This window comes from Tursiops truncatus, chromosome 18 (assembly GCF_011762595.2).
Source record: "Tursiops truncatus isolate mTurTru1 chromosome 18, mTurTru1.mat.Y, whole genome shotgun sequence".
NCBI lineage: Eukaryota > Metazoa > Chordata > Mammalia > Artiodactyla > Delphinidae > Tursiops > Tursiops truncatus.
The window spans coordinates 67,829,363-67,845,273 of NC_047051.1; the positions used below are offsets into that span (position 1 = coordinate 67,829,363).

The following is a 15,911-nucleotide window of genomic DNA, read 5'->3' on the forward strand; positions in this document are numbered from 1 at the left end:
ATTCTTTAGGGTAAATTTACCTGACAGTGACATTCCTTTTGTCTAGAAGAACTTAAACGCCTTGGATAGTATCCATGACAGAACTGCTTTAGTTTAAGATTGATCTTCTGTGGTATGAATGACATGTTTAAATTCTGTGGTTTAAGATTGCCAGAAAAATACCATGAGGAGTTACTGTTTTATTTTTATTTATTTATTTATTTATTTGGGCCACACGGCTTGTGGGATATTAGTTCCCCGCAGGGATTGAACCTAGGCCCCAGCAGTGAAAGTGTCAAGTCCTAACCATTGGACCACCAGGAAATTCCCAAGAGTTACTATTATAACTTGGGTCCTTTTATACTTTCAGCATGAACCCACAGAAGCTGCTAGTATAGTGAATATTATAGTTAGTATAATAGTATATTATACTAACTATAATGTTAGTATAATGAATATTATATGTTCATTAGTTAGTATATAATGAATATTATATGTTAGTATAATATAATGAATATTATATGAATATTATATGTTAGTATAATGAATATTATATGTTCATTATATGTAGTATATAAGTTAGTATAATGAATATTAATCTACATTTCTCCTCTCATGGCTAAGTTGCATTGAAATGTCATATTATTGGGGGGAAAATGACTTTTCATCAAAAGATTTAAGCAGGATATGAAAATCAAAATAATATAATTTCATTGAAACAACACCCAGAGAGGCTCGAAGTATATGGCAGATTCTTGATCCCAGGTAGAAAACACTGCATCAAGGATTAATGAGAATTCATTTATTCAGCAAATACTTATTACATGCCTACCGCGTGCTAGGTTAAGTATGAGGCTGTTACACTGGAGAAGGTGACATTCTATGTGATCATCAGAGTCACAAGTAAATGAGATTAATTCCTGAATTAAGGGTGGTCTCCTTGGTTGTCTTTAAATTTTGTGATTCATTCTGTATGCCAAAATTGCTAAAGCATTTGTTACTAAAAGATATTTCGCTCAACTGTCTTAAAACGAAAACTATGATAGAGTTAAACAGTGGTCTTATGATACATTCTGTATGAATTTATGTGATTCTTTATGTTCCTCCTTTCTATCTGATTATTTTAAAAAATAGCTTTGTAAGTGGACACTTAACTGTACATCAGGTTGAGTAACAAATTATATGTATTGAATAGTAAAAAATATTATAGTGTAGCATTTTCCTCAGGGAAGGTTAACTCTACAAAAATGTAGACTTTAGCATAATTTTCAGTTCTGTACTGAGTCACCACTGAAGTGTTATTCTTAATCTGATACTCTGATACAATGTTTCTCTAAGCAGTGCCTTGCCTTAATAAGAAAACTGCCCAGATTACTTCTTAGAGCTGTTATTTCTTTGGGCTTGTTTCAGATTCCGTGTTGGAAAGCTAGAGACCATTGGCTTGACAGCTCAAGTGGTGTCTTTTGAATTTTTCCTGTAGAATTACCCCCTGTTTTACTTTTTAGCTCATGAAGAAAGTAGGTTTATTTAAAAAACACATCAAAATTAATGCATTAAAAATTTCCCTGGAAAATATCCACCTTGATATATAGTATCAAAAACTACTTCCTGTATGTATTGGCTTAGCTACTATCAGAAGCATCAAACCTAATAAAAATGGAGTATTACTGATAGTATAGCCCTTTTTCCTAACTGTATTTGGACTGAGCTTCATTTGACATCAGTACTATGAAAGGATACAAGCTGAATAGTGTCACCCTCTGCCACATCAACAGAAAATTAATCAGTCTAGAGGTGACAGTCCAGGTTAATGACCCAAGAGGTAGTACACATTTGTTTACCTCACAGTAATGTGTTCATGTTTTCTAAAGTTCTTTTATTAAAAACTTTTTAAAAATTATAAGGTATTTCAAATGAGGAAAATATAGTAAACGTACAAATCTGCTCTATAGGTCTCCTATTACAACAGAAAAACACCCCTAGATACAGCTAAATCTCTTCTTTACATCATCCCGTCTGCCTCTTCCTCCCTAGCTGTGACAGCTGTCCTGAAGGTATCATGTTTCTTTCTTGTACATGTTGTTACACTTCAGTGTGCCATAATAATAGTGAAACATTTCACGTACCGTAATCATAATGAAAAAGAAAATTGTGAAAAATATATATACTTAATGATACCATTTATGTAAGATTTAAAAATACACAAAGCAAAAATAGTTCAATTTACAATAGCACCAAAAAGAATAAGATTACTTAGGAATAAACTTAAGACGTAGAGAACAAAGACTTGTACACTGGAAACAACAAAATGTGGCTGAAAGAAATTAAAGAGGACACAAATAAATGGAAAGCCATCTCATGTTCATGTATTGGAAGACTTAATGTTGCTATAAATGTTAATATTATCCAAAGCGATCTACAGATTCAGTGTCATCCCTATTAAAATCCCAGCTGAGTTTTTGCAGAAATAGAAGAAAAATCCAGAAATTCATATGGAATCTCAAGGGACCCCAAATAGTTAAAACAATTTTGAAAAAGAAGAACAAAGTTGGAGAGCTCACACTTCCTGATTTCAAAATTTATTACAAAACTGTGGTAATCAAAACTGTGGTATACTAGTAAGACAGACACATAGACCAACAGAATAGAATTGAGAGCCAGAAATAAACCCTTGGATATATAATCAAGTGATTTTTTAAAAATAAATTTATTTATTTATTTATTTATTATTTTTGGCTGCATTGGGTTTTTGTTCTGTGTGCGGGCTTTTCTCTAGTTGCGGCGAGCAGGGGCTGCTCTTTGTTGCGGTGCGAGGGCTTCTCATTGTGGTGCCTTCTTTTGTTGTGGAGCACCAGCTCTAGAGTGCAGGCTCAGTAGTTGTGGCGCACAGGCTTATTTGCTCTGCGGCATGTGGGATTTTCCCAGACCAGGGCTCGAACCCTTGTTCCCTGCATTGGCAGGCAGATTCTTAACCACTCTGCCACCAGGGAAGTCCCAATAATCAAGTGATTTTTGACAGGAGTGCCAAGACCATTCCATAAGGAAAGGACAGTCTTTTCAACAAATAGTACTGGGAAAAGTGGATATCCACATGCAAAAGAATGAAGTTGGACCCTTACCTTACACCTCATGCAAAATTAACTCAAAATCTATTGAAGACCTAAATGTAAAAGCTAAAGCTGTAAAACTCTTAGAAGAAAATAGGAGAAAATCCTCATGATGTTGGATTTGATGATAATTTCTTGGGTATGACATCAAAAGCATAGGCAGCAAAAGAAAAATACTTAAGTTAGACTACATCAAAATTTAAAACTTCTGTGCATCAAAGGCAACGAGTGAAAAGGCAATCCATGGAATGGGAGAAAATATTTGCATATATGTGATATATTTCCATATTATTCAGAATATATAAAGAACTCAACAGCCGAAGAAACAACCTGATTTAAAAATGGGCAACGGACTTGAATAGACATTTCTCCAAAGAAGATATACAGATGACCAACAAGCACATGAAAAGATGCTCAACATTGCTGATCATTAAGGAAACACAAATCAAAACTATAATTGAAGATAACTCACAGCAGTTAGGATGGCCACCATTAAAAAAAGAAGGAAAAAAACCCCACAAAAACTCCAGAAAATAATAAGTGCTGGTGAGGAGGAGAGAAACTGGAACCCTTGTGCACTCTTGGTGCAGCTGCTGTGGAAGACAGTATTGTGGTTCTTCAAAAAATTTAAAGGAGAGCTATCATATGATCCAGCAATTCCACTGCTAGGTGTTTATCCAAAAAATTGAAAGCGGGGTCTTGAAGAGATATTTGCACACTCATGTTTAGCAGCCTTATTCACAATAGCCAAGAGGTGGAAGCAAGCCAAGGGTCCAGTGACAAGTGAATGGGTAAATAAAATATGTTATATACATGAAATGAAATATTATTTAGCCTTTAAAAGGAAGAAAATTCTGACACCTTTTGTCACAATTCATTACAAATTTGATACAAACCAATGCAAATTAGTATTTTAGTGAAAAAAGTTTTAAAGTAGGGAGGATGAAAATTTGGGGAAATAAAGAAAGCAATGAAGAAGCAGTAGAAGGTAAAGTATTTTATGTGTTCCAGGTTTTTATTCTAACTGAATACAAGTGTCAGAATGAATAGCAGAATTAAGAAGTATACGACCTGGTAAATACAAAGTTGAAATATTATGTAGCTTATTAAAATGATAAACTCATAAATGTAAAAAATAAATTGATTTTTTATCTATAATATTTTCATGATTCCCTTCTGGATTCCCAAGATGTTTTCCACTTCTCTTTTATTCTGCATAACACAAAACTGCTCAAGATAGTTCAGGATAAAAGAAAAGAATAATGTGTTTATCTTAAAGATGATGGACTAAATTCATATTGAAGACAATTCACTTTGAAGAAAAATGTCAGAGTACTCTTGACGTGAAGAAAATTAGCTTAGGAATTTGGCCTTCCCAAGGATGAAAAAATGAGCACTGTACATGCACTGAAAAAAATTTTTTGTCCAATATTTCATGTTAACTACTAATAAACTAGAAAAAAGTTATATATGATCCTCGATATTGAATTAGATATTCTTTGTTACAGTGATCCACTGATAGACATTTTTCTTTCTTTGCGGTACGCGGGCCTCTCACAGGCTCCAGACGCGCAGGCTCAGCGGCCATGGCTCACGGGCCCAGCCGCTCCGCGGCATGTGGGATCTTCCCGGACCAGGGTACGAACCCATGTCCCCTGCATCGGCAGGTGGACTCTCAACCACTGCGCCACCAGGGAAGCCCTGATAGACATTTTTTTACGGACCTTGTAAACTGCTTCTTAAGAATAATCAGAATCTTTAGACTATTGAATTTTGGCATATCAATGTAATTTTTGTGCTAATGGTTATGAAGAAAAATCTAAATGATCTAAAATAACATTTATTATTAAGGTCAAGGAAAATAATACTTTGGTTTTTTAAAAAACTCAGTTTATTTTCCTAAATATTTTTTTTTCTTTTTTTTCTGCTTCTTATAGAAAGGTCAAAAGGTAACTTTTTGGTAGGCATAAAAGTTTGCTACCATTTTAAACTACAGTCACAATCCTTTCATTCTTTCAACTTCAAGTAAGTTTTGTATGGGTAAAATTTATATTAGAAGTTAAATGGTGGGACTTCCCTGGTGGCACAGTGGTTAAGAATCTGCCTGCCAATGCAGGGGACATGGGTTCAATCCCTGGCTCTGGAAGATCCCACATGCCGTGGAGCAGCTAAGCCCGTGCGCCACAACTGATGAGCCTGCACTCTAGAGCCCGCGAGCCACAACTTGTGAGCCCGTGCGCCACAACTACTGAAGCCCGCATGCCTAGAGCCCATGTACCACAACAAGAGAAGCCACCGCAATGAGAAGCCCACGCACCGCAACGAAGAGTAGCCCCTGCTCTCAGCAGCTAGAGAGAAAGCCTGTGCACAGCAACAAAGACCCAGGGCAGCCAAAAATAAATTAAAAAAAAAAAAAGTTAAAGGGCAAAGATTCACTTCTGGAACAGCAGCAAACCAACTATAATTGCTGAATATTATAAAATATGCAGAGTATATGTTGTTGTATGTCGAAAATTCTACGAAACCCATTAAGAAACTACTATAAATAGTAAACAAATTTAGCAAGGGTACAGGATACAAAATAAATATATAAAAATCAAGTGTATTTCTATGCACTTTCAGTGAACCATCCAAAAATAAAATTATGGAAACCATTTCATTAACAAGAGCATCAAAAGAATAAAATACTTAGGAGTAAATTTAACAAAAGAAATGCAAAACCTATACTGTGAAAACTACAAACTATTGAAAAATCAGATCCAAATAAATAGAGAACATTTCATATTCATGAATTAAATGACTAAATATTAAGATGGCAGTGCTTCCCAAACTGGTCTACAGATTCAGTGTAATTCCTATCAGAATCCAGGCTTTATTTTTGTCAGAAATTGGCAAGGTGATAGTCTTAACATTCAAATAGAAATGTAAGAAGTCCAGAATAGCCAAAATAATCTTGAAAAAAAGAACAAAGTTGGAGAACTTAGTTCCCCCTTTCAAAACTTACTACAAAATAGTCTTGAAATCAAGACAGTGTAGTATTTGCGTAAAGAAACATACAGATCAATAGAATAAAAATGAGAATCCAGAAGCAAATCCATATGTGTATGGTCAAGTGATTTTTGACGAAGGTGCCAAAATAATTCAGTGGGGAAAGTATAATCTTTTCAACAAATGGTGCTGGAACAATTGGGTATCCATATGTAGAAAAATGAAGTTGGGTCCCTACGCCGTAGTGAGTTAATATAAAAAAATTAACCCAAGGGACTTCCCTGGTGGTCCAGTGGTAAAGAATCCGCCTTCCAATGCGGGGGATGCGGGTTCAATCCCTGGTTGGGGGACTAAGATCCCACATGCCACGGGGCAGCTGAACCTGCGCTCCACAACTACTGAGCTCGCGCACCTCAACGAGAGAGCCCGCGTGCCACAAACTAAAGAGCCCACGTGCTCTGGAGCCCGCACTCCACAACTAGAGAAGAGAAAACTCGCATGCCACAACTAGGGAGAAGCCTGCATGCCGCAACAAAAGATCCCGCATGCTTCAGTGAATATTCTGCGTGGTGCAACTAAGACCCAACACAGCGCCCCCCCCCCCCCCAAAAAAAACATTAACCCCAAATGGATAAATGATGTAAATAGAGCAACAAAACTTAGAAGAAAACATAGGGGTACATCTTCATGACCTTGCATGTGGCATTGGTTTCTTAGATTTGACACCAAAAGCATAAGCAATAAAAGAAAAAAATAGATAAATTGATCTTTGTCAAAATTTAAAACTTTGCTTCAAAGGATACTAACAAGAAATTGAAAAGACAAACCACAGAATGGGAAAAAATATTTGCAAATCATATATCCAGTGAAGCACTTGTATTTAAAGTACTTAAAGAACACTTAAAACTTAATAATAAAGACAACCCAATATAAAAATAGGCAAAGAACCTAAACAGACATTTCTGAAAGAAAATATCCAGTTGCCAATAAGCAAATGCACAGGTGCTCAAAATCATTAGTCGTCAGGGAAATGCAAGTCAAAACCACAATGAGATATCACCTCACACCCACTAGAATGGCTATAATAAGAAAGTCAGATAATAACAAATACTGATGAAGATGTAGAGAAATTGGAGCCCTCATACACCGTTGGTGGGAGTGTAAAATGGTACAACCACTTTGGAAAACAATCTCGCATTTCCTCAAAAGGTTAAACATCTGGGTTATCCAGAACCTTGACTCAGTTCTCTCATGAGTATTTTATCATGAATATTTAAGTAAGTATTTTTAGACTTATTTATATCCTTGTTACTGTGGTGGATATATTTTACCTTTTAAATAATATTTCAAATAATAATCTTTCCAAATAATAGTTATCGGGCTAGATGTCAGCAACTAAAAGACAAATTAAATAGTATATGTTTGTTTACCCTTTCTGAAAATAATTTGATAACATTGATATTCTCCAGTCTAGTAATTCTACATCTAGATATCCATCCCAAGGAAGCAGTGAAAATTTGCTAATATGAACATGGTATTGCGTTGGGGGGGGGGAAAGATGAATTAATGGCAGTTTACCTTAGAGATATCCACGTAAACAGTCTCTGCTTATGATGGTGAAGGAGACTTGAAAGTGATTAAAATACAGAGATAAATGCTTTAATGGAGGTGCCTTCAACTAATTAGTAATTAAATCTGTGAGAAAGAGAGAGCTAAGGACTCAGCTGCCTGGGGGAAAGAAAAGATGTAGGAGGAGATGAAGAAGTTCTAGATGGCAGAGATGACTAATGAATAACCATTTAGAACATGATTTATACATAAGCCAGAACTTGCCTCTAAATCAGAGTATAAGAAGGTGAGGAAAAACATTGGGACATGGTGGCATGGGAGAGCAAAGCTTGTTGAAAAATCAGACATCTTTTATAGATAATTTTAGTTTTTTATTATGGGAGTATTTTTCTTTATTGTTATTTTCCAGAAATAGTAGAGTGAGAAAAGGATTTCCCTGTCTTATTGTAGTTGTAGTATTGGTTTTGATACTTACTTTAGCCTATTCAAAGGTATTTTCGTGAGGCAACTGATTACTGTGGTCTGTTCTATTGAGTATGTTCCTTGTCTCAAGCACTGTGGTAAACACTTTACATATGTTGTTCTAAATGGGATAGTGGTAAGCCACAAGGTAGACGTTATTAGCCTTAGTTTACAGAAGAGTTGGAAACTGAGGTTCAGAAATACTAAGTAAGGTAGCTGAGGTCACACAGCTTGGGAGTGTAGAATCTAAGATTAAACGCAGGTCAGTATGATTCCAAGGCCTGTGAACTAGTACCTCTCTGTATCTAACTTTACAAAGTAGTTTTGCTAGAGAAAATTCTGAGAAATAGTAGCACTGACATGGAAAATTAGCTCTGTCAGACGTGGATAAATCTTTGTTAATATAAGGAATAATACACTTACTTCTAGCCAGAACAGTTTTGTCACATGATGAGAGGAATTTTCTTTGTGATTGTTGAACATTGAGGCTCAAGTCATACCATTTAAAGGAAGCATGGAAGGCATTGCAAGGACATGAATGAATCACACAGTATTACACACACAATGTACAGTTTTACAAAATATACAATTAGAGATACTGGGTAAGGGTAACTGTCAGAAAGCATTTTTAGTATCTTATTACCTCTTGTAGATGTTAACGTATTTTTCAAATTATGTTAAAATTCAAAATATTGATTTTTAGTGGTGATTTTACAGTCTTGTCCAAGTAAGTAATAATTTTTTAGAGCCATACAAGGTTTGAAATAGGTAAGATTTTTTGCATCTAAAAGGTTTTGTTTGTGCTTTCATTTTGTTTCAATAACGTTCATTTTGGTTGATGTAAAGTTGTCTCAACTTTAGATGCTTGTGGTGGAGGGAGGGAAATGTTTTGTAGTAGTCATATCATTGAAATTACCAACCTATATTTTTCTTCTCAAAGAAAGGATATGGTGATGAACATAAGAATAAAAAATAATAATTACATATGGATGCATTATAAGAAATAATTATATACACATTGTTTGAGGTTTTTCTTTCTCTAATATAGCCAACCCTTTCCCATTTGTTCTACCACCATGCATTTTGTTCTAGATTTCTTGACTAAGAAAACATTCCACCAGAGTTTGTTTTGATATTCAGAGAACATTTTGAAATTGTGGTTTTAAGTAGAGCTATTTAAGTATTTTTGTGTAACATTTTCATAAAGATGAAGAATTAAATGAACTTAACGTATACCAATAAATAATCTTGTGTACAAATTAACATTTTCTTTATGTTTTCAAATATTAATGAAAAGAACCTTAAATGTATCTTCAGTAGAGTTTATACCTGCATTATACGTCATAATCTGTTTCTTTTATCCCATTTGTAGAGAGTAATGCTAAATCATGCAGTTACTGGAATTTGTATAGGGACATGGTAAGAATCTTGGTTGTTCTTCTAAAGAAATAATTTTCAAATACCCTTCTTAGGGAAAAAACATTATTATATCTGTCCCTTTGCCTCTATGGTCAATTTTTAGAATAGACTCTTATTCTTGAACATAAAAAGGACAATAGCAAACAAAGTCAGATAACTATTACATTTATATCTATGGTAGACTTTTTAATAAAAATTTATCTATGGCTTAAGTGTACAGTAGGCAAACAGAAAAAGAAAAGAACATTTTTGTAGTAGCATTTTAAAATGAATGCCAGAGTGGGGAATTCCCCAACGGTCCAGTGGTTAGGACTCCGCACTTTTACTGCAGGAGGCAAGGGTTCAATCCTTGGTTGGGAAGCTAATATCCCACATGCCACACGGAGCGGCAAAAATAATAATAATAAAATGAATACCATAGTACTGTTAGAGGCTTATAATAAAAGACTATAATCCTATTTAGAAAATTTACTTATAGTGCATGATAAATGATAGAAAATTGAAGCAAGTTTTCAAAGTTATGCAATATTTTATATTTAAAATACTTATTTAATTTTTTTTTTCTTGTGACAGTAATTCAGTGTTATGATCATGTTATCTACTTCTCTTATTAGGTAATTTTTTCACTTGGACCTTTTTCCCCCCTGTTTTTAAAGCTGTCCTAGACAAAACAACAAAAAATATTATCCTATTTGAGGAAAATATTTTCTGTTAATGGATTTTTTTAATGGAAACATATAATGTATAAAAATGGAATTCTTTCACTTTGGCAAAAACATTTGTTTTCCTGATAAAATTACTTGTCCATTTGAGAAAAAAATTACTGAGAAGATAAGTCAAGGTAATGCTAAAAAAAAAAAAGTTAAATTTTTCTGCTAAAACTATAAAACCATCATAAGTAAAGCCAATACAGAAGTCAGCAGACCAGAGGGAAAGTTTGTAGCTTATTTTAGTGACAAAAGGGGAGTGTTCTTAGTGTATAAAGAACTCTTACAAATCAATATGAAAAAGACGAACCACCCAGGCAAAAAATGTTCAAAGATGATTTGTAGCAAAGGAAATATAAATGGCTTCTGCACAATGACAAAATGTGCTAAACTATACAGAGAAATTCAAGTTAAAATACTGTTTTTCACCTACATTTTGACAAACATGAAAATTTTGATAATTTCTAATTTTATTAGGTTGTAGGAAAATAGGCCCACATATATTATTGGTAGGTGTATAAATTGATAAAAGCCTCCATGGAGAACAATTTGACAGTGAATTTATACTACAGGATATATTCACATGTGGGAGGTACACAAGTATGTTCATAGCAGTATATGGTGTGTAACAGCAGGAGACTGGAGACAACTGAAATGCCCATCAAAATGGGATAATTAAATAAGTATAGTACATACTTACAGTGTGTGTAAGTACATCCATATTCTTGAACTACTGTATAGCCATTAAAAAGGATTTGAATGTTCCGTATATGCTGATATATTAAGTGACAGAAGCAGTATACCTTTATTTGTGTAAAAAATAATGTATATGTTTATGCTTGTTATGTGTATAAAATATCTTTGGAAGGAACCACAAGAAACTAATAATTGTGGTTGCCTTTGAATTGGGAGCTGGATGGCTGACCCCATGACAGAAGTAAGAAGGATACATACCATATACTATTAATAGATGTCTTGTTAGTACTTTTTGAATTTTGAACCCTGTATATGTATTACCGAATATCCCCTCCCCCCAAAAAAAGGGGGTTTCAAAACTTTGCAGTGGAAGGGTCTGGATGATATGAGACTGTTGAAATAATGGAATTTTAGTCACCTACCACGAAACTTCTGCAATGCTTGGGCCATCCAGGGAGGTAGATGGGCAGCTGGCTCATTGAATAAAGAACCCTGGTGTTACACATATAAGTACCTCAAGTGCAATTACTGGAACTCCTTTAGCTAGCACACTGAACTTGGAGGTAGTTGCTGGAGATCACTTAATAGGCTGTGTTAAGAGGTTGATCTAATCTGAATTAAGAAACTGGAAAAAGCAAAGAATGGACTGTACCATGGGTGGGAGAAAAGAAGTTGAGTCAGAGTAGATTTGAACACCCCTCCAGTAGCCTCTCATTTTTCCTTCTTTAGGTCTATAAACTAGCCAGAGAGATGACTACATAGAAGAGTTAGAAACGTGTATGTTTTGCTAAATAGCAAAAGGTAGTGAGAGCTCATTCCAGAAGTTTTGCTCAGTGTCCCAGAATTCGTAGTAACTTCATTGGTCCTGAAACATCACTGGTAGAATGGAATTATTCTCCCTTCCTCTTGGTTTCAGGAAGAAGGTCCAAAACTAACTTGCTTTTCAATGTGACTTCTTTACTTCAGGCTAAAGAATATCCTTTCTTTTTTGGCGGGGGAGGGGGGCGGTGTGGGCTGCTCTGCGTGGCTTGCGGGATCTCAGTTCCCCAACCAGGGATTGAACCCCAGGCCACAGCGGTGAAAGCGCCAAGTCCCAACCACTAGACCACCAGGGAACTCCCAAGAATATCCTTTCAAAGCGAACTCATCCAGATCAGCTTGATGTCTGATAGGAAGGGTTCAGATAAACGAGGTTGTAGAAGAATCAAGTCTGAAGAGTAACCTTGCACAGCTTGATCTGTTTACTTTTTAAATGCCACCTTGTTCAGTGGGTCTGGTAATGCTCTTTTGAACCATAGGACTGCATTTCATAAAGAGGTGAGGCTCTGCTCATGTAATCTGGAAAACTGCTTGTCTGATTGGGTACACAGTTGCCCTGTACCCTCTTGAATGACGCAGTCATGGTGTGCTCAAGAGTCAAGTAACTTCTTATGTGACTGAATGAAGAAAAAAAAAGTTATAAAAGCCAGCTACTTTGGAAATGAAAATCACTAAATGGTATCAGTTGTTATCATATTAGGGTTGGCAAATACTATAATTAAGACTTCAAGTGATTTTTAGTGTTATCGCCTGGTTTCAGCCACTTTCTGAAGAATTTTATTTGGAATAGAACTTTGAATGTTGACATCAGATATTCAGGTTGAGTTCAGTTCAATTTTATAAGCCCTTATAAATAATCCATAGTAGTCTAGTAGTCTGTTATGGGTAAAATTTCTACCACAAAAATTTATTGGAAGTTATTTTATTCATTTTGGCCTAATATTTTTGGCCCCTCAAACTTATTTATGTATACAATGAATGGTGAAGCAAACAGTTAAAGTGCCTTTGCTGAGTGACTCGACCATTAGATGAATTTCAATGTATTTGTAGCCACTATATGTTTATCATTTAGTTGTAACATAGTTTAATAGCTATTTATTAAGTACCTCAAATGACATAGGTCCTGGAGAATCAGTAATAATCAGGAGAGATGATGTCTGACTCCTTGTAGAATTTGTCACCTGTGGAGGGTGGCAAGGACAAAGGCTGTGTCAGGTAGAACAATGAGTGAGTGATGACAGGGGGAGGCGGGCACTGCAGAGAACAGCTGGGGGAGCCCTAACCTGGAAGCGGAGGTGGCTGTGTGCAGCCTTAGGGCGGAAATAAAGGCCAAGCTGAGTCCTACAGAAGGTGGGTGGAGGGTGGGCTAGGCGGGGGTCAGAGTTTGAAAACAGATGTACAAAGTATAAAAAGGGCTAAAAGATTGTGTGAGGTGTCTGAGGAACTGGAAGCATTGATATGCGGCTGGGATGTGGAAAGCTTGAAGGTAGGGGACCTGGTGGCAGGGAGGGAGGGTGGTGAGAGGAGATATGTGAAGGAAAAGGCCGTAATGAAGCAAGCAGAGACCTGACGATGTGGAAATCTGTGAGCCGTGTTCAATGGTCTGGATTTATCTGGAGGGCAGGGAGAACCAGAGGATGCCTTTCCTCAGGAAACTGATCAGAGTTGCCTGCGAGAAAGATCAATCTGCCTGCATTATGCAGAATAGCTTGGAGGAGGGCAGAGTGAAGGAGACCTGTTAGCATCTACTCAGGCAGAATGCAAGTAGGAGGTACTAGTAACCTCAACTATGGTTATTATGGCAGTGGGAGAAAAATGGATGGATAGTAGAGAGATTTAAAATGTAGAGTCAGCTACACAGCATTTATTGTGTGGTACTAATGTTCTGAGTTGTTTGTTATTCTAGCCATCTCTTATCAGAGCAGTTTACAAGTATGGTCTAGAGAATACTGTTGATTGACAGATTTTTAGAAAGCCTGAATTGTGCTTACATTGGTATCTTGTGAGAATTAATAGACTCTGTACCTTGATCACTTTATGAATGAATAAATTTGTGTCATATTTTTAGTAAACTCATGTTTGAAATCAGATTCTCTTACTGTTTCTGGGGAAGTTGAGAGGTTTTTTGGTTATGGTTACTGTTTTGTTTTGTCTTCATTGTTGTTTTTACCTGAGGAGCAGGAACAGATCTTAGGTCTCTAAAGTGACCCCTTAGTTACTTGCTATCATATGATAGTGTTTAATTCCTTCACTGCATTTATCATAAACTTTGTATTTTCTTTATTTCTTTGCTCACTTGATTAATTTCCATCTCTTCACACTAAAATATAAGCTTTATAAGGATGGGGACCTTGTCTTGTTGTTTATGCCTTGTACTTCTCAGGAAGTATTTGTTGAGTGAGGGGGGTGGGAGGAGGGGAAGAAGAAAGGGAGGGAGGGGGGAGAAGAGAGGAAAAGGGGGAGGGAGGAACGCCTTCTACGGTGGGACGGTGGGACTGTGGGACGTATGGGAGAATGAGCTGAGTGGTGACAGCTTGCTTGCAGTGAATGTGGTGTCCTCCACACTCTAGAACTTGAACACAGTGCAGAAAGTTGGGTTTGACGTTAAAAAATAATCAGTTTTATTCTTTTTGTAAATACAGTACTCATCTGTGCAGTAAATAGGCTGAAAAATCTTTTTGGTTAATTAAATGTTATTAGCAGTAAAAGTCAATTTTTGATTTGCAAACTGAGTTTTAATTGTCAAGCTTTAGTCTGCCACTAGAGCTAGGAATGAGCAGATCAGATGTTTTGTAAAAGATCATTTTCTAAAGGATCAATTTAACGTTACTGACATTAGGTACAGATTCAAATGAATCTTAATATACCATTAGTTTTTTTTTTTTTTTTCCTCGCATAGGACTTTGGTGGAAAGAAGAAAAACCCACATTACTGATGTAACGTGACTCAAAACACAGCTTCATTTATCATTCGGACTTGGGTAGGATATCCTGCAAGTAACAATCACCCTAATATTGCAGGGGCTTAAAACACCAAAAGTTTGTTTCTTACACATGTTAGATGTCCTTTGTGTGTCTGCTGGGGTGCATCCTTACTAGGAGGCTCAGGCTGTCTTGTTGCTAGTCGCCCTGACAAAGGAAAAGAATGAGCATAGGGAGTCATGACTGGTTCTTAGAGCTTCAGCCAGCATCCTTCCGCTCGCATTCCAGTGGTGAAAGCAGGTCATGTGACTGCGCCCCTCCTTTAGCAGATGGGAGATGGCAGTCTTATTGTGCACCTCCTTGCAAGAGACCAGTTGGTTTGAAAAACATTAATTTTTGTTAAAAAGAAAGTTGCTTAGTATACCAGTAGTGTGCTTTTGAAGAAACAAAACACTTTTATGAGTAGGTTAAATGCAGGATAAATATCCACTGCGTATTTTGGTTGAAAGTTTTGAAAATCTTTACACTGAAACATATTTCTTTGAATTTTATATTTCATTAAATTTTCAGTGACGTTATTAGTAAAGTTCACTTGAACTTAAGAGGTTAACTTGTTCTGTTAAGAGTTATATTCTAACTTTATCAGTGTGAAGTACATTTTTAGAGAATGTTACCTAATCATTTTTGAGGAAAAACCAAAAACTGAAATACATGTAGATTTGTAAAACTGCTAAACATTTGTTAGGATACAAGAAGGTGTTGAATGATACATTCTTACAGTACTTCAGATTTCCTCACTCTTAGAAAAAGACAAAGTAAAATGCTAATATGAATAATAGGTTACAGAATTTAAGTAGGCAGGTAACATATTTGAATGGACCAGTTGCCCTCCTGTTACAATAATATGCCATATTAACACTATTTCCTTTTTCTCACAGGAAGTCATTACACCTGTAGTTTCCACTGTTGATTAATCTCTTGGTATCATTCAAGGTGCTGATTTTTACCTATGACCAAGTATAATATTGAGTCTGCTTTAATGGTTAACTTTTGCTAAGGGCACAATTGAAACTAATCAGATTGGCTATGCTCCTTAAATTTACCCTCTAAGAGGTTGAAATCATGTTCTTGGTAGAGAGCAAATGACTTTAAAATTTTTTTGTTGCTACCTAAAAAAAAAAAAACTACCCACTTAATATTACCAGTATTTAGAGAAAAAAAGATGTATTTCTTTTTAAACTGTT

At 35.8% G+C, this 15,911-nt stretch overlaps 1 protein-coding gene across 8 annotated transcripts in view; it reads left to right on the forward strand.

Moving 5' to 3' along the window:
- The window catches only part of PCCA (propionyl-CoA carboxylase subunit alpha), a 389,666-nt gene that overhangs the window by 232,430 nt on the left and 141,325 nt on the right, over positions 1-15,911 (forward strand). For 4 of the 8 annotated variants that reach the window (XM_073795382.1, XM_073795384.1, XM_073795383.1 and 1 more), the window contains one exon: positions 1,932-2,033. The exons of 3 other annotated variants lie outside the window; for them this stretch is intronic. In XM_073795382.1, coding sequence (XP_073651483.1) covers positions 1,932-2,033 — 102 coding nt within the window. Of the gene's footprint in view, positions 1-1,931; positions 2,034-14,645; positions 14,727-15,911 lie in introns of all 8 variants that reach the window. One more of the 8 variants, XM_073795386.1, reaches the window with a different exon arrangement.